General features: G+C 43.7%; 5 protein-coding genes across 5 annotated transcripts in view; 3 read left to right on the forward strand and 2 right to left on the reverse strand.

The window, feature by feature from the left end:
* Nucleotides 1-14,539, forward strand: part of LOC108414237 — an 89,458-nt gene extending 74,919 nt beyond the window's left edge. Inside the window, 1 exon segment of the mRNA XM_037531650.1 lies at nt 14,107-14,539. Within this exon segment, the coding sequence (XP_037387547.1) occupies nt 14,107-14,539 (433 nt within the window).
* Nucleotides 11,557-12,165, forward strand: LOC108414231 (histone H1-like). Its single transcript, XM_017687058.1, has one exon. It carries the CDS (start codon nt 11,557-11,559, stop codon nt 12,163-12,165), a length of 609 nt encoding a protein of 202 aa, XP_017542547.1.
* LOC108414267 (histone H2A) lies at nt 13,089-13,475 on the forward strand. Its single transcript, XM_017687100.1, has one exon. It carries the CDS (start codon nt 13,089-13,091, stop codon nt 13,473-13,475), a length of 387 nt encoding a protein of 128 aa, XP_017542589.1.
* Nucleotides 14,540-15,373: 834 nt separating the features above from the next.
* Nucleotides 15,374-15,784, reverse strand: LOC108412185 (histone H3-like). Its single transcript, XM_017684114.1, has one exon. The coding sequence runs from the start codon at nt 15,782-15,784 to the stop codon at nt 15,374-15,376; it is 411 nt and encodes a 136-aa protein (XP_017539603.1).
* A 452-nt stretch (nt 15,785-16,236) lies between these two features.
* LOC108414221 (histone H1-like) lies at nt 16,237-17,338 on the reverse strand. Its single transcript, XM_017687047.2, has one exon. The coding sequence runs from the start codon at nt 17,332-17,334 to the stop codon at nt 16,723-16,725; it is 612 nt and encodes a 203-aa protein (XP_017542536.1). The 5' UTR covers nt 17,335-17,338; the 3' UTR covers nt 16,237-16,722.
* Nucleotides 17,339-26,005: the final 8,667 nt, after the last annotated feature.

The raw sequence follows: 26,005 nt of genomic DNA on the forward strand, positions 1-26,005 counted from the left end.
GGATTTTTAATGAAACTTTTTCCGAAAGTGTTTTGGAATTTTATTGGTTTATTGTTTGTGTTGTTAATTGTAAGATTTGGAAGACGCGCTGTAAAATGGTTATAAAACAGTATGAAATACCTGCAGAAACTGCTTATAAACAAATACTGTGTGAGATCAAAAGACTGTGGACAATAGACACTTGAGGACAGAGAATGTTCCCCTGGACACTGCTGGACTTTTAATCAGTGCTGTATCTGTCTATATGTAAATAGCTCAATTGTGTAATATTGTAGAAATGTTGATAAATGTGGATTTTGTATTTTGTATCTGAAAATGTGTTTGTTTTGAAATAATATTCCTTAATAAAGTTTGTTATATACAAGGAAAAACTGGTGGATTGTGCTGAACCGTGTTTTTTCTGTGCCTTGCAGCTCTGAACTTGAATTGTTTCCTTGCTATTTTCTGCTCCAAGCTTAAAATGAGCTTTGAAATCTGCCAAAACTTTGACGTTTAAGAAGCTATGTCCCCTAGGGGTGCCTCCCCGCCAGTGGTGGGGAGGCATTGGGCTAAGGTACGTTATGTGGCCCTTGGAGAAGCTCCAAATCGTTCAGAAGTGGGATCTCAGCTGTTGAGGAGCCAATGGATAAATGCACAAGATATCTACTCATTTATAACGCTTCCAAATCGCAAAGATTTTGAAATCATCTTTTTTCAGGAAAGAGCCTTGCAGAGTTTTTCTCAAATATTTGATGCTGGTGTTGGAAATGGCTTCTGGAAGAATTGGGAGCAGGACACCTCTGCTCCGCAAGATGTTAGATTCGTGTATGTTAAGTTCTGGACAGGCAAGGTGGCGGATGCTGATGTTGAGCAGTACCTACATAGATACTGTGAGATTCTACAGCCTGTGTTTAAACCTCTGGATCAGTTTGGACTGTGGTATGGAGTCTGCTGTTATAAAGTGAAGCTATGTCATAATTCTGATGGCAATCTCTATCAGATCCCAAATTCAATCTTGCTGGGGCAGCGTAACGGCAGGATTTCATACCCTGGTCAGGTACAGAGGTGCTACATTTGTGGTTCCCAAGATCATCAAGTGAAAGACTGTGAGACCTTGAAGTGTTGGAAGTCTGGGGAGCTTGGGCATAGAGGTAAGGAGTGTAAAAATACAGAAATCTGTAATTTGTGCCAGGAACAAGGCCACACTTACTTTAAATGCCCAAGCTTTTATAACAATAAAGCACGTGGACCAACACCAATGCCATCTACTGACATCAACACAGCTCAAAATGGAGAACATCAAGAGATCACAGCACCTCAAACCAGTGAGGTCATCCAGGAAGCCCAGAACAGCACTGAGGGTCCAGCTCAGATCAACAACGGACAAGAGGTGATGTCTACAAGTTCCACCAGCGACAGCTCTGACACCAGCTCCAGTGGCAGCAGAGATTCCAATTCAGAAGATTCAGATTTGAGTTACCGGAGAATGAAGGTGACACTGTTCTTTTTACTCCTGACAATTCTGATAGTCTGCACAATAGAAGTCTCCTTCCCACACAATCTAGCACTGCCAATCTAAGTGTGGCTAAGAAGCGCAGAAAAAGTGCAACTTTATCGAGTTCCAGGGTGAAGGAGTAAGAACTTTGTTGAACTTTGTGCATGATTACAATATGTTTTTTTTTTTTGCTTATTCTTTAAATGTCTCTTAATATCATATCTATAAATGTTAGAGGAATACGTACAGAAAGATATAGAAAGATATAGAAAGATGAAAGTAGAAAGTTTAAACAACAAAAAATGCGACATTATGTGTGCACAAGAGCTAATTTGGTTTGGAGGTCCTGCTGTTTTATCTGTGGGTGAGGATAGTGCTGACCAGGGGCGGGGCTTCGGGGGGGGCTGGGAGGACGGCACGCCCCGGCCCGGGCCTAGAGGGGGCCCGGATGGGAGAGAGGATAAGATTTCAAGTAGGCGGGTCTCTATCAAGTCCGAAGAGAGCTGGAGAAGGCGGGCCCTCTCCTGATTGTATCCAGATGAGCACAGTCTACGTCCAAAGGCATAGCCTACCTTACATCACCCATCATTAAAGTTTTACACGGGGCTTTTAAAGGTTGCCACAGTCAGGACTGAGTCATGGTTTCTAAAAACTTTACAAGACCGACTGACTTTCGTGATGTAGTAGGTGTAAAATATTAAATAAAATGTTGTTCTGCATGATTGCCTTTATTTTCACTCTTACATTTAACTTCATGACATGCAAATTTTCAAGTGGATCGCCAATATTTTCTCCAAGTGTATTTTGGGTAGAACTCGTCACCAACTGTCCACCAACGTCATCATCGGTCACTTGGCAACAGATTGTAAACTAAGTGGAGCATTTTTACTGACTAAGCTAACATGAGTGGCACTAACTCATGTAAGCATAAAAGTGGAGCGGCAAAGTGAAAAGAAAAGGAAAAAAGGGAGCAAGGAAAAGCCAAGTTACAAAAACTGGACACATATTTTGTTCGTTGTCCTGGAGATGAACCCGACTTTTTTGTTGGCAGTGATTCAGGCCCACCAAAACTGCCAGCACAGCCAGGGAGCCAGGTTAATCACAGGTAGCCATTCTAACAATCACTATTCACAATGTGTGAGTTAGTTGTAGACTGTTGATGATTGTAAATTGTAGTAGCCCAGCAGAGCATCGTGGACGAGTTCGTGGAGCGCAAGGCCTGTCGTATGCCCTACAAATAGTAGTGAATAGGCCTCAAGTACTTGTGTTTGTGAACGTGGGCCGCTGAGCCAGTTCTACCAAACTTAAAAGCTACTGATTTGAAATAGTTGAAGTGGGTGTCAAAATGATCCGATCGCTATCCGTGGTGCTGAACTGCTTTGAATTTGTGTTGTTTTATCATTAGTTACCATGTAGCCTAATGTTTTTGTTGTTCTCTTGGTGTGTTATATTTCATGTCCTTGATGGGCTTCAAAATGACATAGTTGTTTTCCGTGGTGCCGAAGCTAGTAAGCCCCACTGTTGCGGGCATGTGTATGTTGTAAAATTATGTTATAATGAGCTTTATTAAATAATAAAGGGTATAAAGGGCCCGTTCATTTGCCCTGCCCCTGGCCTGGCTCTGATTTGTTCCACGAGTGGTGCTGACGGGGTGGGAATCTTATTCAAACATGATGCTGAGATCATTAAAAGTAGAGAAATTGTTCCTGGCAGGTTATTGTTAGTAGATTGTGTGTACAGGAATATTAAGCTAAGAATTGTTAATATATATACACTTTTTTGACAGAGCTGGCAAGAGGAGGTTATTTCATAAACTATATGAGCTAATTTGTGTGGGATTTGGGGTTATATTATGTGATGATTTTAATGTCATAACTGCAGAAAATTACAGAATACTAACTAAAGATGTACCTCTATCTAGAGATGGAAAGCTTCTTAAAAAAGGGCCAGTGATTGATATGTGGTTAGTTTTTAAGAAACAAATCCAGTCATTTTTAAAATATAAGTGTAAAGAATTGAATAAAGCAAGAAATGAGTACTATAAAATTTTAATGCTTGAATTTGTGGAATTACAAACAACATCGGAATGCAGAGAATGAAGCTGAATTATCTCAAATTAAATTAGAATTATCAAAGATAAATGATGAGACTTATTTAAATGTACAGCTTCAAGCAGGTTTACATACTGACTTTACAGGAAACGCACACAATGTTATTAAAAAAAACTTAATGAAAGGAGGGAAAATAAAAGAATTGGAGGAATTAGGGATGATCATGGTAACATTATTGAAAATGAAAAAGAAAAGAGAGAGCTTATTAGGACTAAATGCCAAGAGGCTTATAAGAAATTACCAGTTGGAGTAGATTTAAATCATTTAAGTAAACGCATAGAAAATAAGGAGATTTTTAGGGTAATTGAAAGTCTAAATGATGGGAAATCGCCAGGGCCAAATGGGCTGCCAGCTGAATTCTATAAAGCTTGCTCGTCTGAAATAAGTGATCTACTGATAGACTATTATGATGAAGGACTGAGAAGGGGAACGTTAAATGAGAGTTTTTATCAGGGTGTAGTGTTGCTGATTTATAAAAAGGGACATCGGTATAATTTAGACAATTGGAGACAAATAAGTGTGATGAATATAGACTATAAGATATTATCTAAAGTCTTAATGAACTGAATGAGTGAGTTCTTAAATAGCATAATTGAATTTGAGCAAACGTGTGCAATAAAGGGTCGTTTTATGATTGATAATTTATGCATAGTTAGGGACCTTATTGCAGATGAGTGAACAGAGGATTTCTGTTTAATCAGTCTGGACCAGAAAAAGGCTTTTGATTTTGTTTTGAGGGAGTACTTGTGGCAATGGGGTGCTATGGGTTCCCTTTAAAATTCATAGATATGCTCAAAGTCTTGTATAAGAAATAAATAGTTCAGAGGAGTGTAAATGGAGTTTTAACAGAGAAATTTGAGATTCACAGAGGGGTTAAACAGGGATGCCCTTTGAGTACTGCCCTCTATATCATGGCTATAAGTCCTCTTTTTGAACAAAATCAAGCAGGACCCTCGTATTTCTGGGGCGATTAATAAATTGGGTAAACAGATCAAAACATCGGCATATGCAGATGATATAATGGTGTTTGTGAAAAATCAAACTGAATTTAATGTGGTGTGTGAACATATTAAAGACTATGAAGAGGTCGCTAAAGAGGGGGCTAAACTAAACACGGATAAGACGGAAGGAATATGGCTAGGTGGAAATAAACTACCCCACATGAGTGTAGGCATGAAGGAAGAGATTAAAATCTTAGGACTCTCGATTACAAGAGAAAACTGTGCTGAGTATAATTGGAGGAATAATGAGGAAGAAATCAAAGCAGAGCTTGAACAATGGAGCTCAAATTATAAAACGCGGATTCAAATCATTAAAACTTTTGTTTTGTCCAAATTGTTGTTCTTGTCCACAGTTTTCCCTCCCAATGAGAAATGCATCATGAGGCTAAATAAAATGTATGTGCGATTTATTTGGGGTACTTCAAGGGAAATCACTAAAAGGGAAATTTTATATAAATCTAAAAATTTAGGGGGTCTCGGTCCAATGGACATTGGGCTAAAACTCAAAATAGCTTATTGTAAAGTATAGTATAGTAGCACAGGCCATAAAGAGAGGTGTAGTGTAGGTGTGGAACACTAGAAGTTGGTGGAAAAAGAAAGGAAAGGCAAGAAAAAATGTTCCATATTACAAATTAACAAACATATGGTGGAGTCCATCCCAGCAGTCATTGGGCGGAAGGCAGGATGCCGTTACTTACACCAAGCACGCCAAAAGGAAGACCATCACTGCCATGGACGTGGTTTACGCCCTGAAGCGTCAGGGACAAACCCTGTACGGTTTCGGAGGTTAAACGCTCAACTCCATCCATTCATCTATCCATCCTCAACCACTTATCTGGGTCTGGGTTGTGGGGGCAGCAGCCAAAGCAAAGAGGCCCAAGCCTCTCTCTCCCCTGCCACCTCCTCCAGCTCTTCCAGAGGGATACCGAGGCATTCCCAAGACAGTTGAGATATGATCCCTCCAACATGTCCTGGGTCTTCCTCAGGGTCTCCGCCGACATTGTTTTTACCGGATGCACAAAACACCTCAACTGGCTTCTCTCAATGTGGAGGAGCAGCGGCTCTACTCCGAGTCTCTCATGAATCGTCGATCTTCTCACCCAATCTCTAAGGAAGAACCCAGCGAACCTGCGGAAAAAGCTCATTTTGGCCGCTTGTATCCGCAATCTCTTTCTTTCGGTCACTACCCAATGCTCGTGACCATAGGTGAGAGTCGGTTTGTAGATTGATGGCTTCGCCTTCTGGCTCAGCTTTCTCTTCACCATGCTCAACCACTTGCTCCATCCTTCCTTCACTCATGAACAAAATCCCAAGATATTTAAACTCCTCCACTTGGGGCAAGAATTTACTCCCGACCTGGACAGAGCATTCCACCCTTTTCCGACTGAGGACCATGGTCTCAGATTTAGAGGTGCTGATTTTCATCCCAGCTGCTTCACACACGGCTGCAAACTGGTCCAGAGAGAGCTGGAGGTCCTGGCTTGATGACGCTAACAGGACTACATCATCTGCAAAAAAGCAGATGTGAAATCCTGAGGCCACCATAGTGGACACCCTCTGCCACTTGGCTGTTCTGAGAAATTCTGCCCATCAAATTTATGAACAGAATCGGTGACAACGGACAGCCCTGGTGGAGTCCAACCCTGACTGGAAACCAATCCAACTTGCTAACTGCTAGCTATACGAACCAAGCTCCTGCTCCGTTTGTACAGGGACTGAATGGTCCATAACCACAAGCCCCTCACCCCTCCCGGAGCACTCCCCACAGGATTCCCTGAGGGACATGGTCAAATGCCCTCCTGAGGGACCTGACAGTTTGCCAGAACCTTCTCGGTGCCTGTCGATAGTCTTTCTCCATGGCCTCACCAAACTCCTCCCACACCCGAGTTTTTGCCTCAGAAACCGCCGAAGCCGCGAACCGCTTGGCCCTTTGGTACCCATCTTTTGCCTCCAGAGCCTTTGCTCCGCTCCGGTGTCCAAAACACGTGGTCGCAAATCCGATGACAACTACAAAATCGATCAATGAACTGCGGCCCAAGGTGTCCTGATGCCATGTGCACTTATGCACACCGTTGTGTTCGAACATGGTGTTTGTTATGGACAGACTGTGGCGAGCAGAGAACTCCAATAACAAAACACCACTCGGGTTCAGATCAGGGAGGCCATTCCTCCCAATCACACCCTTCCAGGTCTCACTTTCATTGCCCACGTGAGCATTGAAGTCACCCAGCAAGACAATGGAGTCCCCACAGGGGCACTTTTCAGTACCCCCTCCAGGGCAAAAAAGTATTTAGTCAGCCACTGATTGTGCAAGTTCTCCTACTTAAGAAGATGAGCGAGGTCTATAATTTTCATCATAGATACACTTCAACTACAAGAGAATGAGAAAAAAAAATCCAGGAAATCACCTTGTAGGATTTTTAAAGAATTTATTTGTAAATTATGGTGGAAAATAAGCATTTGGTCAATAACAAAAGTTCAAAAGTTGACAGAGGTCAAATGTTTTCTGCAAGTCTTCACCAGGTTTGCACACACTGTAGATGGTATTTTGGCCCTTTCCTCCATGCAGATCTCAGTGATGTTTTGGGGCTGTCGCTGGGCAACATGAACTTTCAACTCCCTTCACAAATTTTCTATGGGGTTGAGGTCTGGAGACCAGGACCTTGAAATGCTTTTTACGGAGCCACTCCTTCATTGCCCAAGCGGTGTGTTTGGGATCATTGTCATGCTGGAAGACCCAGCCACGTTCCATCTTCAATGCTCTCACTGATGGAAGGAGGTTTTGGCTTAAAATCTCATGATACATGGCCCTGTTCATTCTTCCCTTAACACGGATCAGTCGTCCTGTCCCCTTTGCAGAAAAACAGCCCCAAAACATGATGTTTCCACCCCCATGCTTCACAGTAGGTATGGTGTTCTTGAGATGCAACTCAGCATTCTTCTTCCTCCAAACACGACAAGTTGAGTTTTTACCAAAAAGTTCTATTTTGGTTTCATCTGACCACATGATATCCTCCCAATCCTCTTCTGGATCATCCATATGCTCACGGGCAAACTTCAGACAGGCCTGGACAGGTCTACAATTTTCTTCCTGGTGTCTTCAACAGCTCTTTGGTCTTGGCCATGGTTGATTTTGGAGTCTGACTGTTTGAGGCTGTGGACAGGTGTCTTTTATACAGATAACGAGGTCAAACAGGTAATGAGTGGAGGACAGAAGAGCTTCTTAAAGAAGAAGTTACAGGTCTGTGAGAGCTAGAAATCTTGCTTGTTTGTGGGTGACCAAATACTTATTTTCCACCATAATTTACAAATAAATTCTTTAAAAATCCTACAATGTGATTTCCTGGATTTTTTTCTCATTTTGTGTCTCATAGTTGAAGTGTACCTATGATGAAAATTACAGACCTCTCTCATCTTTCTGAGTAGGAGAACTTGCACAATCAGTGGCTGACTAAATACTTTCTTGCCCCACAGTATATGTGTGTGTGTGTGTGTGTGTGTGTGTGTGTGTGTGTGTGTGTGTGTGTGTGTGTGTGTATATATATATAGATAGATAGATAGATAGATAGATAGATAGATTTTTTTTCTTTTTAGGTGTGTATGTATTTTTGAGTGTTAATGTGTTTGTCACGTTTTGCTAATTACAATAATAGCTGTTAACTTTCAATGTTCTTTTTGTGTGTTTAAAGACACATTTTTTATGCTGTCACCAGCCTCCACAATGCAGTGCTGAAGGTAGTGTTTGTTGTGGATTTTCTCTGCATACACAACTTGTTTGCGATGACCCCAGAGATAAAAGCTGATAATAAAATAAAATGTCCTGTGACCTTTGACTCACCCTGTATAGCCAGCTCTTATGCTAGGTATTGTTTCTTAACCCTACTCAGTGCTGAAATTGATCATTTATTTATTTTTTCCACCCCAAAAACACTTCTTTGAAAGTAAGTATGAACTAGATGAGGTGTGCTGGGCCAGGAAATAGTTGGAATTCTGTGTGGTGTGTTATGAAGAGCAAAATCAAGGCCTTTAGGAATAAAGCAATGATAAATTTGGACTTAGGTTTTAGGCTTATGATGAAGCTCCAGGAAGTATGAACAGGTACGTAGAAAGGCCCCAGGCTTCTGCTGTATTTAATCCAAGTATACTGGCTTTGAGTGAGTAGAACTACGTTTAGGGCAAGGCCTTACTGTCATATTGGAGTTAGACTGAAGATAAAGGGTTTACAGCCAGGCCAGAGATGTATGATGAAATGGGAGTTAGTTAAACTAGGTTACAATCTGAGCCTTAGGGCTGTGATGTAGAGACAGGCGTTAGGCTATAATTAGTCAGCTTTGTCATTATGCAGTTACAGGTACAGAGCCAATGAAATGCAGTTAGCATCTAACCAGAAGTGCAAAATACAGTATTGTTTACATTAAAAAATATAGATATGCATGAAGCTGTTAGAGGAAAGAAAGTCCTTAGGCCAGGGGTGTCCAGTCTTATCCACAAATGGCTGGTATGGCTGCAGGTTTTCACTCTAGCACAGCAGGACATCACCTGATGAATTGTTTGAATACTGAGACTATCTAATTAAACAGATGAAGTCAGCTGTGCTGCAGCTTGTTTGGAATGAAAACCTGCAGCCACACCGGCCTTTTGTGAATAAGACTGGACACCAGTGCCTTAGGCTGATGATAAGGTGCCAGGGAGTACAGGCAGGTATTGTAGTTTATTGTATTGTATCTTATTGTTATTGTACTGCATTGAATGGCACAGAGTTCTGCGTTCAACTCTGTTTCTTTTTCTCTTGGTGTCTGCAGTGACATTTTGTTTCTAGCAGTATCTGAGCTCAGGACTGTCTTTTTCTCTAAGCTATTGGTAAATAGCAAAGATACTTTCTCTAGATTGACAAAGCACTTCTTGTAAGTCGCTCTGGATAAGAGCGTCTGCTAAATGCTGTAAATGTAAATGTAGGTTAAGAGCTAAGCCTTAGGCCATTGCTGACGGTAGAGGAAGCAAAAGTAGTCTTCAAAGTAGTCAGAGTAAGTTAAAGTAGCTGTGGAGCTTGGCCTCAGGCTAGTGATCACGTTACTGTGGGAAAGCAGTTGGCTATTCAGACCTCAGACTTACAATGAAGTTAAAATTAACATAAGACTAGGGCTTTGGCTCCTGATGTAGTTACTGAAAAGGAAAGGAGGAAGAGAGTGAGTCATCAACTTTATGAAGAAGCTGTGGTGATAAAGCAAAAGTAGGTACAAGACATGCCATTAAGCTTACAGTGAAGCTAGAGAAAGCAAAAGGAGCTTTCCAGCTAGACCTCGGATTTAAATTGTAGTCAGAGTGATTGAGCTCAGCTTTGACTTATGGTGAATTTCAAGAGAGTAAAAGTGGGTACAGGGCTGGGGTTTAGGCTTGAGATTTATTTAGAAAAGAATCAGGAGTCTCACAGCTAGGAATCTGGCATCTGATGTAATCAAACACGTAATAGGTTTAGAGCAAAGCCTTATGCTTATGAAGTTGGAGTGAATTGAAACCAGCTATTGATACGTATGGCTAGGGCTTAGGTTTATATAGTAGTCAGAATAACAGCTGCTTTACCGCTGAATCCAGAGATTGTAAAAGTCAATGTAGGGCGAGGCCTTTGGCTTCCAAAGAAGGTGGTGAGCAATATGATCTTTCCTGCTAGGCCATCGGCTTACACTGTATATACAGAGAATGATGGTGGGTTTAGAACTCGGCTTTAGGACCTAGGCTTGTGGTAAAGTTAGAGTGTGTAAACTTAGGGCAGGGCATCAGGCTTGTGATGGAGTAAGAGTGAACTGAGATGTATCATTAGACTTCTGATGAAATTAGAGAATTAAAACCAGGTACATAGCTCGGCTTTAAGCCCATGCCATAGAGTAGGCCAAATCAGACTTACAGCTAGGCCTCAGGCTGATCATGCAGTTAAAGTCATAGCAGATTTAGAGCGAGGCTTTAGGTTTATGGTGAAGTTAAAGTGAAAATAGATTTAGGTCAAGAACTTTGATTGTTGCTGAGGTCAAAGTAATCAAAAGCATCACTGAAGCTAAGCCATGGGCCTATTATGTAGTTGGAGCAAGAATTTTCTGGGCCACAGCTCATGCTTATACTAAAGTTACGGCAAGTGAAGGGAGATCTTTTGAAAGTCGTCACGCTTGTGAGAAGAGTGATTAAAAGTTGGTATGGAGCTAGGCCTTAGGCTTATGATGTAGTCTGAGTATTTCACAGCTAGTTCCCACTGGGTTTATGATGAAGATTATAAGAAGCTTAGGGTTACTTCCCATTAGGGTGACAGAGACGTTAGAATAAAGTTAATTAGGGTTAGGGTTAGAGCTTGGGGGTTTATTTACCACTGGTCAAGTCAAAGTTTGTATATAGGGCTTTATACACCAGCACATCAGCAGAGAGCCCCTCTGCCCACGACACCCGCTTGCTTACGCGTGTGCTTTACTCGCTCCAAGAAAGTTCGTTTTACCCATAATAAATGGGGCGCTTGACCGCTCGTTCTTCTCCCGCGCCCTCGCCGAGGCTCTCCCCGAATGAGTCGTCGAGCTGTCTGGAGGCTCACGTCGCCGCTTGCCACCATTTTCCACCGATTATCGCGCCAAAAGCGCCGACTCTCGTTCCGAGCGGCGACCGCGCGGCGCATTTTTGAGCGTGCCCTGCAAAACGAAGCGTCGCTGCGCGCTCATGTCCAGACTCAGGACACACGGCGGAGCCTCTTCTAGAGGATCATGCCGTTGGGCGCTCGAAAAGCGGCGTATTCGCTCTTATTTTACCCGATAAATATCACGAGAAAACACAAGTGTGAGCGCGTTACTGAGGCACGGCTGCACAGCGCCCGCCGAGTTGAGTCTACACCGTTCTCATGTGTCTTTTAAGGAGCGGTCCGTCGCCTGAGAGGGAGGTTCCTCGGAACAGTGCAGTTCGTCCTCATTCTCGCTCAGCTCGCAGTAAAAGCAGAACGATGGCAGAAACCGCTACCGCTCCAGCCGCCGCGCCGGCCAAAGCTCCCAAGAAGAAACGCGCCGCTCCACCCAAAAAAGCCGGCCCCAGCGTCGGCGAGCTCATCGTCAAGGCCGTTTCTCAATCTAAGGAGAGAACCGGCGTGTCTCTCGCCGCCCTCAAGAAATCCCTGGCTGCTGGCGGGTACGACGTGGAGAAGAACAAGTCTCGCGTCAAGATCGCCGTCAAGAGCCTCGTGACGAAGGGCACTCTGGTGCAGACCAAAGGCACCGGCGCCTCAGGCTCCTTCAAGCTCAACAAAAAACAAGCTGAGCCCAAGAAGAAGGTGGCAAAGAAAGCGGCGCCAAAAGCCAAGAAGGCGGCCGCTAAAAAGCCCGCTGCTGCTAAGAAGCCCAAGAAGGTAGCAGCGAAGAAGCCCGCGGCCGCTAAGAAATCGCCGAAGAAAGCCAAGAAGCCGGCAGCAGCCAAGAAAGTCGCCAAATCTCCTAAGAAAGCTAAGAAGCCCGCGGCCCCGAAGAAGGCGGCCAAGAGCCCGAAGAAAGCGAAGGCGGTCAAACCCAAAGCAGCCAAGCCCAAGGCAGCGAAAAAGGCCGCCCCGAAGAAGAAGTAAACGTCGTTTTTTTTATCATGCGTGTTTCTCCAACTCTAAAACGGCTCTTTTAAGAGCCACCCCACATTTTCCTCTCAAAGAGCACGGTTTTCATTCTCTCTCTGCGGGGAAATTCTCAATGTTACAGCAGCAAAGGGACAGCGAGGTGCTCGAGTAAAAGAGAACAAGAGAATTAACAAGCAAGTAATTAACTTGCAGTACTTAACAAGGTTTTTACAGTTTACTTGTTTTTATATAGACAATATATAAAAGCTAAACATTGAAAATTAAACTAAACAAAAAATGAACTATATCTTTAACAATAATAACAATACAAAGAATTGTAAATGAGTAAAAAGCTAAGATGTTTACATTGTAACGATATTCTCAAAATTCTCAAGGAATTTTGCATGGTTTATATTACATATGGGACGGTGAGGAGTAATATTAACTATTTAAATAGAAAGCTCAAGAATATTTACTCTATAGAGATTATTTTAAAAGTGTTACACATGGAGTGTGGATTATATTGCACAGGGGAAATGGTGATAAATTCACAGTATGTTCTATAAACGGTGATCAATACTGAAAGTACCAAGCTGCCATGACAAGGATGAGAATAAGAGCGGGTATGAGGTGGGAAAACAGCGGGGTTATGTATTTGAAATACTTAAGGTTTATTTAAAAAGGAAAACAGTGTGAAAACAAGGACGTGTATACGTTTCTCTCTGTCTCTCACGCACAGGAGGCAGCGCAAAGGGGTGCGGGGAGAATGGGGGACAAAAGCGTGGGCGGTAGGCGGGCCGTAGAGTTTGACGGCGCTAATACGATTGGTTGTTGCATTTCAGCCAATAGAAACGCAGCTGGTTTGACTATAAGAACGGCGCTCGGAGACCGGGGCTTTTTACTTCAACTGTATTTCACCGACTTGATTGAGGCTTGAGATGAGTGGAAGAGGTAAGACAGGCGGTAAAGCTCGGGCGAAGGCCAAGACTCGGTCCTCTCGCGCTGGGCTGCAGTTCCCCGTGGGCCGCGTACACAGACTTCTGCGTAAAGGTAATTATGCTGAGCGCGTTGGCGCCGGCGCTCCTGTTTACTTGGCCGCCGTGCTGGAGTATCTGACCGCTGAGATCCTCGAGTTGGCCGGTAACGCCGCTCGCGACAACAAGAAGACCCGTATTATCCCTCGTCACCTGCAGTTGGCCGTTCGTAACGACGAGGAGCTCAACAAACTGCTCGGAGGAGTCACCATCGCACAAGGTGGCGTTCTGCCCAACATTCAGGCCGTCCTGTTGCCCAAAAAGACCGAGAAGGCGGTCAAGAGCAAATAAACTGCTTTTTCACACGTTTGTAAATGACCAAAAGGCTCTTTTAAGAGCCGCACACTTCTGCGACAAAAGTGCAGTTTATTTCCTTTGTCCCTCCCTCACGCCATCCCCTAGAATGAAAGTCTATCTAGGATTACTCTGTTTTTGGGAAGAGCAATAATTTACACCTGAATAAGCGGTGAATGTTTTAGTCACTAAGGCTGCTGTTAAACGAAGTCATAACACTTTAGTTTACAAGAGCGTGAAATAAGACACCACCCCCATGCCCCCCGACTACTGGATATTGTTCAGAAGCTCTTTCTACTCCCACACCTAAAGCAAACACACACGTCCTGATAATGACGCTAGTTAAGACGGAGTAACGCGCGTTAAAACTACGCCTAAGATATAGAAAATTAATAATTTCGAATTTCCAATTAATTAAATGACAAAAAAAGCTCTACAAATAATACAGATAAAAGACTTTTTAAAAAATTGGCGCGAAAGGAGACGCTCAATAACGCTTAGTCGGTACGTCAACGATCGACCAATAGGAGGCGGGCACATTCAAGACGCCCAATGAGAGGCGAGCAGCTCCAACGCTTAAAAGAACCGTGATGTGTCCGTGAGCTTATTCTTTTTATTTTTTCCCGAGAACAGCAGCGGACCTTAACGTCATGGCGAGAACTAAGCAGACCGCCCGTAAGTCCACCGGTGGCAAAGCCCCAAGAAAGCAGCTGGCTACCAAAGCTGCTCGTAAGAGTGCTCCGGCCACCGGCGGCGTCAAGAAGCCTCACCGTTACAGGCCTGGTACCGTCGCGCTCAGGGAGATCCGCCGCTATCAGAAATCCACGGAGTTGCTGATCCGTAAGCTGCCGTTCCAGCGCCTTGTGCGGGAGATCGCTCAGGATTTCAAGACCGATCTTCGCTTCCAGAGCTCTGCCGTCATGGCCCTGCAGGAGGCTAGCGAGGCGTACCTGGTGGGTCTGTTCGAGGACACGAACTTGTGCGCCATCCACGCCAAGAGAGTCACCATCATGCCTAAGGATATCCAGCTGGCCCGCCGTATCCGCGGAGAGCGCGCTTAGATTAAACGGAGCGACTACAAGTTCTTTCAACACCCAAAAGGTTCTTTTAAGAGCCGCCTAACTGTTTCAGTCCATAAGAGCGAAGAGTTTTTCCATAGAGTCGAGAGCGTCTGTCTTAGTTTCGAGTCTTCCAAAAAAAAAATACTGTACTCGTTAGTACTTTATCAAGGACACGAGCAGCTGGAGAATCAGAAGTAAGGTACAGGCGACTAGTGTGTATAATATAGGAGAATATCAGCCGTTCACAAAAACGTTCTTACTAAGATCAAACATCCAAACTAAGATCAAACATCGCTCTTAATGATATGAACAGAAACAGAAAGACCAGTTCTGGTCCTGGGCTGATGGCGGTTGGTCATCTATGGAGCTTGGTCGCCACCATGTGGTCAAAATGTGAAGCAGCAGAATAAGAGTAAAATAAGTAATTATTACAACTAAACCACATTTCATACAGTAGAACAGCGTCTAAGGAGTCGGATGGTCTTTCTCAGACTCGCCAGTTGATACTGTATACATCACACACACACACACACACACACATTTTATCATTGTATTCTTACACACTTTTGTGTTAGGACGATGACTTGTTATAAGTGTAATAGTACTGTGTTTATTGTGGTGGTCCTCCCTTTCCCCGTAGTTCTACCCTTAGTAACCTGGTCGCAAGAGTCTTTGAACTACTCGCTCACTGTGGGTACTACTCTCGGCGGCAGAACAGACAAATAACGCAATCAAAGCAGATCTCTAGGACGGTTTACTCTCTTGGACTGAAACCGGTAGGTGGCTCTTAAAAGAGCCTTTGGGGAGAAAATGTCTGGGAGCGCTCCGCTTAGCTTAAGCGTGCTCTCCGCGAATACGGCGGGCCAACTGGATGTCCTTGGGCATGATGGTGACACGCTTGGCGTGGATGGCGCACAGGTTCGTGTCCTCGAACAGACCCACCAAGTACGCCTCACTAGCCTCCTGCAGGGCCATGACGGCAGAGCTCTGGAAGCGGAGATCAGTCTTGAAGTCCTGAGCGATCTCACGCACCAGGCGTTGGAAGGGAAGCTTGCGGATTAGTAACTCTGTGGACTTCTGATATCGGCGAATCTCCCTCAGAGCCACAGTGCCAGGCCTGTAACGGTGAGGCTTCTTCACACCGCCGGTAGCCGGGGCGCTCTTACGAGCAGCCTTGGTAGCCAGCTGCTTCCTCGGGGCTTTACCACCAGTGGACTTACGGGCGGTTTGCTTGGTTCTTGCCATGATGGTAACCTCTATTCTTTTCTAACCAAGATGTAGAATAAGTTCGGACACTTAGAGCGGCCCTTTTAAGCGTTCGTGCTGCTCGCCGCTCATTGGGCGCCTTGAGTGTGTCCGCCTCCCATTGGACGGCTCCCACGCGTTGGCTAAACGCTATTGGGCGTCTTCTTTCGCGTCAACATTTTCAAATGACAAGACACCGCCCACCTCCTTGGCGGCTCCTGAACCACATCCTTGTTTTATTCTCTTTTAGCTTTTTATAACAAACTTTATTAAGGAATATTATTTCAATACAAACACATTTTCATATTCAAAATACAAAATCCACACGTCCGGGTCAATGTTACTCAGATTTTTGGTTCATTCATTATTACACGCCTGTTATTTCACCTTCACTCGCAGTTATATAGACGTCCAGCTATGTATTATCATAGCTATGTAACATTCAATAAATCTACAATGCAATTACTCACACAAACTTATTATGAATTTAAATGAGAAAATTATTAAAGTCCAGTAGAGTCGAAGGATGTTTAGATTTCCCGTCAGTGGTTCGCAGTCGTTTCAGTTCAAACGTTATGTTTAAAAACAACTTCTGCAGGGATTTGAATCTATTGTACTATCATTTAACATTTTACGAGTTCCAACAACCAATAATATTAGCGTCGTCAAACAACAGGGTCCGCCCACCGTTCCTCTCCACGCCCTCTGCTTCTCCTCCTCCCTTTCGCGCGTGAGAGAGGATCAAAGATCCTTTGAGAGATGAAGATCGAATCATTGTTTTTTTATTATTGTATATACGTTTTCCAATATTACTACTGATAAGTTTTAAGGGCAACACGAAAGAAAATCTCACTCTGAAAGGAAAATGTGGGCGGCTCTTAAAAGAGCCTTTTTTTCATTTCAGCAAGAGAAATAGAACATGAAGGTAAACGGCACGTTTACTTCTTCTTGGGAGCGGCCGTTTTCGCCGCCTTGGGCTTGGCTGCTTTGGGCTTGACGGCCTTTGTTTTCTTGGGGCTCTTGGCCACCTTTTTCAGGGCCGCCGGCTTCTTGGCTTTCTTGGGAGACTTGACGACTTTCTTGGCGGCCGCGGGCTTCTTCGCCGCTACCTTCTTGGCTTTTTTCGGCGTTTTCTTTGCGGCGGTAGGCTTCTTTAACGCTACCTTCTTGGGCTTCTTGGCCGCAGTGGCCTTTTTGGCGGCCACCTTCTTCGGTTTGGTCGCCGCTTTCTTCTTGGGCTCGGCTTGTTTCTTGTTCAGCTTGAAAGACCCCGACGCGCCGGTGCCTTTGGTCTGCACCAAAGTGCCCTTCGTTACGAGGGTCTTGACGGCGAGCTTGACGCGGGAGTTTTTCTTCTCCACGTCGTAGCCGCCGGCAGCCAGGGCTTTCTTGAGGGCAGCGAGAGACACGCCGCTCCTCTCCTTGGACTGCGAAACAGCCTTGACGATGAGCTCGCCGATGCTGGGACCGGCTTTCTTGGGCCGGGCGGCGCCTTTCTTCTTAGGAGCTTTGGCCGGCGCGGCGGCGGCGGCTGGAGCGACTTCTGTCATCGTTCTGCTTTTGCTGCGATCGAAGAAAGAATGAATTCAAACTTGCCTGTTCAGTAGAACCTCCCCATCAAGCGGGGGACCGGCCCCTTAAAAGGCACATGAGAACGGCGTAGACTCAACCTGGCGCTGTGCAACAGTGTTTCAGTGACGCGCTTAGATTTGTGTTTTCTCGTGGCATTTATCGGGCAAAACACGAGCGAAAGCGCCTCTTGGCGAGCGTCCAATGGCTTGCTCCTGTAGAAGAGTCTCTGCCGTGTGTCCTAAGTCCGGGAATGGGCGCGCAGTGACGCCTCGTTTTATAAGGCACTCTGAAAAGTGCGGCGGCAGCTACCGCTCCGAACCGGTGACGGCGTATTTGGCGCAATAATCGAAGGCAAACGGCGGCGTGAAGTTTCGGAGCGTTCAACGGCGCGTTCGGGGAGATCCTCGGCTAGGGCGTGAGCGAACTTCCAGCATCCGAGGACCTCGGTGACTACGTGTAAAACGGGCTCTCTTGGAGCGGGTAAAGCACAGGCGTGAGGCCGGCGGCGCCATCTCTGCTGATGCGGTGTTGTACAAAATGTAAATGAACTTCGACTTGACAAGTTGGAAATAAGCCCAAGCTCACAGGAAAATATTATATTGCTATATTTTACCGTATGGCTCTCCATGTGTGTGTGAGACCCTGCGTGTGAACGCAAAGTGGAATGGTGTGTGCTAAGTAGGCGTCATCTAGAAGAGGCTCACAGACAGAAGAACCTGTTTGTTCCATTTTGGAGCTAAAATGTCTCTGAAGGAGGAAACCACATGCGTAGAGAGACTTGGCTGTAACCATATTGAATAGTAGTAATACACAAAGTGGGTTCTTGGGTTGGTAATGATGGAATCATTCTTCATAAGAAAAACTAATGATGTTAATAATGATGTGAAAGCTAATAAAAGAAAATAAGGTTTGGATATAATGCTGTTCAATGTAGTCATAAAAGTGGATATAATGGTTTGTAGCACAAAAGATTTGAAATATTTTGGATGAGCAAGGAGGGGTCATCACCGAACTCTAAATTTCCTGTTACTCTAACCACATGTTAAGCTTGAGGCCTAGCCATAGGGCTAATGTGGCCTACTCTAACTACAACATGAGCTTAAAGCCTAGTTCTGTACCTGATTTTAATATTCCAGCTTCATCATCAAGTTCAGTGGAGCACTGCAGATCTCCGTTCACTCACTCTTATTACTTCACAAGCTTGAGGCTCTACCCTAAGGGCACTTTGACATTCTTTAACTGTAGCACTATAACATCTTGTTCTCACACTAACTACACTACAAGCCTAGCGTCCTTTTCTAAACTTACCATCATTTACTCTGTCTAGGCCAAATCCCATGTTGCTAACTCTAACTTCTTTAGAAGCCTAAGACCTTGCTGACTTTTACATTTCAATTACAATTTCTTATTTATTCATAAACCTAAGGCTGAGCTCTATAGCAGCACTTAATTGAGCCAGAGGCCAGAGGCCTCGCTGAAAGCCTGCTTCTGCTTGCATCACAGCTGCAGGGTCTATAGAGCTATACCGTAGATTTAAGTTTATATTTATTTATGTCCTCATGAGTCTAAGGCCTTGCACTGAAACCATTGTTATTTATTTTACTACAATAAAGGGACAAACCCTAGCTAGATGCCTCCCTTCCCTTACTCTGACTTAATCATAAGCCTAAGGCTTTGTCCTAAAACTTTTTTGCTGTTCTCCAACTTGACCATAAATCCAAAGCCTAATATTACTTACTCTAACTACATTTTGAGCCAGAGTACAGATGGAAGGCGTTATTTTGGCTTGCTTAAACTATATCATCAGTTAAATGCCTCGCTCTGCGCCTACTGTCATTCTACATCATAAGTCTAATGGCTTGCTATACATCTCAGTTCACCCACTTTTACTCTGTCACAAGCCTGAGGCCCAACCCTACATTTAACATCAAAAAAAGAATTAGTAATAATAATTGTAGTCCTTAGTCATGTGAATTCTTCCAAAACTGTTTATAAGAAATCATTTTTGTTATATGTTTCTTGTTACTTTGAGCTAAATTGTTTTGTATTTAATTTTTCTAAAAATACTTGATATATTAACACTCTTCATTCTTGATGTATTAATACTGCATATAAGTTCAATGTGCAAGTTTGAACTACAATTCCCTGCTGACATGTGTGCAACTGCCAAAGCTGGCGTTTTCTGTTAATTTTGTCTCTTAGTGCTTCCCTTACCCCCAGCAGCACTTTATCCTATACTGGAGGTAAGTTGTATATAAAAAGCTTTGTAAATAATCTCATATTTTAGGAAGATTATTTTTGTACTTCTGTGATATATTTTTCTAAGCATCATCTATAATAACAATCATAGCGCTCATATGCTATGTTTTGGACAAGTATTATCGCATATTACACCAAAATTAATACTTTAGTTCCAGATGGAGCTCTTGGCAATGTTCTATGCAGACGACATCGTCTTTTGGCACCAGCTGGGGAATGAGCTAGAAAATATGCTTAAACGTCTGTTTTCCTTTTTCTCATGTTTATAGAGCTATGGGCAGTTGCAGCAAACATAATCTTAAAACGGATTGTGTGTGTGTGTGTATGCAGGTATGTTGTAGACATTTTGTCTTGGTATTAGTTGAAAAAAAATGTATTATGTGTTCTGTGAAGCTTTGATCACATATAACAAAATGTACTAGATAAGCGGTATATTGTTTTTACTTTATTTTCATGAGCAAATGTGTGCTTGTAGTCCCCCAGGAGCATTTTATACTATGCTAGAGAGGTATGGGGAGTTGCAGCAAACATAATCTTTAAACAAATTGTGTCTATGCAGGAACAATAAAGACAAAGGGAAGCCACTGAGTCTCCGGTGTCACCTACCATTACACTAAGGCTTAGCTCTGAACCTACCTGTACTCGCTGGCACTTCAGCATTAGGCCTTCAGCATTACTTTTTGTGTATATATATATCAAACTGTCCACTTAGGAAGCAACACTGATTGACAATCAATTTCACATGCTGTTGTGCAAATGGAATAGACAACAGGTGGAAATTATTGGCAATTAGCAAGACACACTCAATAAAGGAGTGGTACTGCAGGTGGGGACCACAGACCACTTCTCAGTACCTTTCTGCTTTCTGGCTGATGTTTTGGACACTTTAGAATGTTGGCGGTGCTTTCACACTCGTGGTAGCATGAGACGAACTCTACAACCCACAAAAGTGGCTCAGGTAGTGCAGCTCGTCCAGGATGGCACATCAATGCGAGCTGTGGCAAGAAGGTTTGCTGTGTCTGTCAGCATAGTGTCCAGAGGCTGGAGGCGCTACCAGGAGACAGGCCAGTACACCAGGAGATGTGGAGGAGGCCGTAGGAGGGCAACAACACAGCAGCAGGACCACTACCTCCGCCTTTGTGCAAGGAGGAACAGGAGGAGCACTGCCAGAGCCCTGCAAAATGACCTCCAGCAGGCCACAAATGTGCATGTGTCTGCACAAACGGTTAGAAACCGACTCCATGAGGATGGTCTGAGGGCCCGACGTCCACAGATGGGGGTTGTGCTCACAGCCCAACACCATGCACGACGCTTGGCATTTGCCAGAGAACACCAGGACTGGCAAATTCGCCACTGGTGCCCTGTGCTCTTCACAGATGAAAGCAGGTTCACACTGATCACATGTGACAGACGTGACAGAGTCTGGAGACACCGTGGAGAGCGATCTGCTGCCTGCAACATCCTTCAGCATGACCGGTTTGGCAGTGGGTCAGTAATGGTATGGGGTGGCATTTCTTTGGAGGGCCGCACAGCCCTCCATGTGCTCGCCAGAGGTAGCCTGACTGCCATTAGGTACCAAGATGAGATCCTCAGACCCCTTGTGAGACCATATGCTGGTGTGGTTGGCCCTGGGTTCCTCCTAATGCAGGACAATCCTAGACCTCATGTGGCTGGAGTGTGTCAGCAGTTCCTGCAAGATGAAGGCATTGAAACTATGGACTGGCCCGCCCGTTCCCCAGACCTGAATCCGATTGAGCACATCTGGGACATCATGTTTTGCTCCATTCACCAACGCCATGTTGCTGAATTATATTGCAACATCCCTGTCTGCTTGTTTTATACCTCGTCAGTGCTGAGTGTATGAACTGGGAGAGCTCTGGATTACTGTCAGGGTGAGAACAGGAGGGCTATTCTGCGCATTGATTCCGATCTGCACCAGGAAGAGGTGGAGTCTGAGCTCAGAAGGAGGCATGTCTCTGGGCTTCTGTGGGTGGGGCTTTTACAGAGTCGACTCTCTGAGCCGCTGAAGTCGTCCAGAAAGATGGCTTTGGGACCCTGGACCAACTGGAGTGAGAGACGGACAGTGTCTCCGCCGTCCTTCCGCTGGGCTGGGACAGACGCTGTGGAGGAGACACTCAGACAGAAGATGGATGTTTCTGCTCTTAGAGCTGTTTGTGAAGTTAAACCACTGTACAAAAACAGATCTCAACCCTGGAGGATCAGAGCACTGCACAGTTCAGTGTTTTCACAGCTCTAACTCATCTGTTCCAGTCAATATGCACCAGTTCACTGGAAGAACCAGGTGTGATGGAGCAGAAAAACTCTGAAGTCTTGATTATTTATGTTTAAATTCATATACAGTTCAGTTACACTCTGCAAAACTCTGAGATTCTCATTACTTATAAAAATGTTTGTGAAGTAATGTTTCTACACATATTCGTCTCCTTATAACAGCACTCTGATCATCATTAGCCATATGAATTTACTGCAGCTTTAATTTCCGCAAAATAAGGAAACTGCATTTTTATGCATGTCTTGTGTTATTATTATTATTCTCATTATTATTATTATTCTATTAATAATAATGACATTATTATTAATTACATATCATCAGCAGCACATTAATTACTAATCTCTCATTAAAAATGTATTTTATAAAGAACAAGTGTATATTAATAAATGCAAAAATATCAACAGTGTCAGCTTTTTTGTTAAAACACATAAATACTTTTTACTTCACTGAAAGTGTGCTGTTTTTTTTGTGTTTCTTTGCTGTGTGTGTGTGTCTTGCTGAGTGTGTGTGTGTAAGTGAGTGGGAGTGTGCGTGAGTGTGTTTGTGTCTTGCTGAGTGTGTGCATGAGTGTAAGTGAGTGGGAGTGGGAGTGAGTGTGTGTGTGTGTGTGTGTGTGTGTGTGTGTGTGTCTTGCTGAGTGTGCGTGAGTGTGTTTGTGTCTTGCTGAGTGTGTGCGTGAGTGTAAGTGAGTGGGAGTGAGTGTGTGTGTGTGTGTGTGTGTGTGTGTGTTTGTGTCTTGCTGAGTGTGCGTGAGTGTGTTTGTGTCTTGCTGAGTTTGTGCGTGAGTGGGAGTGAGTGTGTGTGTGTCTTGCTGTATGAGAGTGGTGAATGTGTGTGTGTCTTGCTGAGTGTGTGCGTGAGTGTAAGTGAGTGGGAGTGGGAGTGAGTGTGTGTGTGTGTCTTGCTGAGTGTGCGTGAGTGTGTTTGTGTCTTGCTGAGTGTGTGCGTGAGTGGGAGTGAGTGTGTGTGTGTGTGTGTGTGTGTGTGTGTGTGTGTGTGTGTGTGGTGTGTTTGTCTCTGCTCCTCCAATTCGTAGCTTTTGATGAAGTCTTCTTGGCACAGGTAACTATACACAGGTCACACAGTTGTACACACACTCTCTCACACACACACACACACACACACACACTCACGCACACTCAGCAAGACACAAACACACACAGAGACACTGTTTGTACCATTAAACATTAAATGCGTCATTGAAAAATAGAAACACAGATGAATTATGTATTCTTATATATATAATTATTTATTATTATTAAATTTAATTAGAAAACATGTAAAAGAAAACATGAAGGCCTGTGTGGCTTCAGCCTGGAACTATTTAAAAAAGAACACTTAACTTCTTGGCTTAGAAAGAAAGAAAGCATCTTAACAATGAATGAATAAATGAGGATGTTAGTAACGATGTGAATTACGAGGCAAGCAATGAAAATGACTGTGACTTCTGGAGATGGTGCACAAATCTAAAAGTAAAACATTTTAGGGGTCAGAATCGGTCAGACGCTCACAGATAAAAAGAGTGGAAGAAGCTCTGTTAATCAGTTCTTCATCCAAAGTAATCGTTACAAAACAGGCAGAGGTCCAATCAAACAGAGACATGTTGCAGAAACAGACAAACATAATAAACAACACCAGGCAAACAAATGCAACAGGAACAAGGCAAAAACCCACAGCGACAGAACGGAGCTTAATACAAAACCAGCACCTCATAAAGAAACATAGAAACAGCTATAAAAACATCAGGTAGGCTCCTGAAATGTCTGCTCAGCACTAACGCAAGACTGTCTTTACCATCTTCATCACACATGCAATCTGCTTGCGTATTTGCGGTTGAAGACATTTTTAAATTTGGACAAATAAAATACAGCCCTTTATTCCACTGTTATTTACTATTTGATTTTATGATGAGATCCTGAAACTGTGATAAAAAGCTATGTCTGAATTTTCCCACAGACTGTTTTCCATTGTTTGGTGCAATAATAAACCGCTTTACGGAGTTAGACACAACAGATGACTCAGCACATGTACTGTACTCTCAAACTCCCTTCCTTTATTGCCCTTCCCCCCTGGTCTATTGTGAACTTTACAAAGGTTCCTACATATACAAATGACCTGATACTACATCCCCCTTTCCGAGATAAAGTGCTCTTTACTTTAAGGGTACTAGATAACCAAGTTCCATAACTTCTAGAGCAACACATACGTTCACTTTTACTATTTACATTTTTTGTTGCTATTTCAAACAAACTGCCAATCCTTTCTGCTGAGTTTAGGATTATTCTATTCTGGCTTGAGTTGGGATGGGAACAGGTGTTCTAATCTTTCTTCCCATGAGAAGGTCAGTGGGGCTATATCAATTAGCCAGTGTAGCAGTACGGTAGGCCATGAGAGCGATATGGGGATCACTTGACTTTTGTAGAAGATTCTTGATTGTTCTCACTGCCCTCTCAGCCTCCCCATTGCTCTGTGGAAAATGAGGACTGGGTGTTACATGACTAAAGCCCCAATCCTGTGCAAAGCGTCTGAAGCAATCCGATGTAAACTGTGGGTACATTGTCTGATCTCTGGAATTCTCTGATGAGCAAAAATTGATTTGAAGTGCTGGATCACACACACACACATTGAAAAAAGAAAAACATAATTAGCCCGTTTCAACAACCTAATCAATTTTAGAGCCGCAAGGCACTGATGTAAATCAGACAAAAGAAAACACCAGTTTTACACAAAACCGGTCTTGCCTCTCCCACTCATCTTGAACTTCCTTCAACTTTGTCAGTGTAAGCTCACCCCGCTTCTCCCCCTCCCCTTCGTGTTGTCTCGTGTGTGTGTGTGTGTGTGTGTGTGTGTGTGTGAGTGAGTCAGTATGAGTGTGTGAGTGTAAGTATGGGTGTTTGAGTGTGTGTGAGTGAATGTGAGCATGTGAGTGTGTGTGTGTGTGTGTGTGTGTGTGTGTGTATGTGTGTACATGTGAGTGTGAGTGTTTAAGTGTGACTGTGTATGTGTGTGTGTGTGTATGTGTGTGTGTATCTCTGTGTGTATCAAATAAAATTTATTTGTTACGCTTTTTATAACTGATGTTGTCACAAAGCAGCTTAACAGAATTCCAGTAAAGACAAAGTTTTAACAAGAACGTAAAAAACCCCAGGTGAGCAAGCCAGGGGTGACGGTGGCAAGGAGAAACTCCCTTAGAGTTGAGAAAGAAACCTTTGGAGGAACCAAGGCTCACAAGGGGGGTCCCATCCTCCTCTGGTCAAACTACCTACAGAGTTGTTATACTACTAATATTAATAGTAGTAGTATTAGTAGTAGTAATAGCTAGGAGTCCATGTAAACTTCAGTGTAGGGTGGGCAGCTAGTCCAAGGCAGGTGGCAGGTAGCTGGGGTGTGGGCAGCTTTTCTGAAGCGGGTAGTTCGACAGTCAGTTGTCCTCCAGTGTCCAGCTGGACAGGTGGGCGGTCATTTACTCTGAAAAAGGCAGGGAGATGGAATTAGTTTTATTCTGTTTTGGTGTGTGTAAAACAGAGAATATGAACATTTCCAGCAGATCTGATTATATTGCAGCCTGCAGGGGTGTCTTCATTTAGTGCTGAATCCGGTCTAACTCATGTTTCATTGTGACAGAAAATATCAAATTAATGATCACATATAATTTCATTTACGATGACTGCTTTTGAGTAACCCAAACCTTAGATCTGAGGTGTTGCTGCTATCATCTGAATATGATTTAATATTGATTAGTTTCCTTGATAATTTCTGCCCCAAGTTTAAAGTGAACTTTGAAATCTGTCAAAACTTTGACATTTAAGAAGCTATGTCCCCTAGAGGTGCCTCCCAGCCAGTGGTGGGAAGGCATTGGGCTAAGTTACGTTATGTGGCCCTTAGAGAAGCTCCAAATTGTTCAGAAGTGGGATCTCAGCTGTTGAGGAGCCAATGGATAAATGCACAAGATATTTACTCATTTATAGGGCTTCCAAATCGCAAAGACTTTGAAATCATCTTTTTTCAGGAAAGAGCCTTGCAGAGTTTTTCTCAAATATTTGATGCTGGTGTTGGAAATGGCTTCTGGAAACCAGCCATTAGGGGTGTACTTTGTG

This window comes from Pygocentrus nattereri, chromosome 20, assembly GCF_015220715.1.
Source record: "Pygocentrus nattereri isolate fPygNat1 chromosome 20, fPygNat1.pri, whole genome shotgun sequence".
Classification (NCBI taxonomy): domain Eukaryota; kingdom Metazoa; phylum Chordata; class Actinopteri; order Characiformes; family Serrasalmidae; genus Pygocentrus; species Pygocentrus nattereri.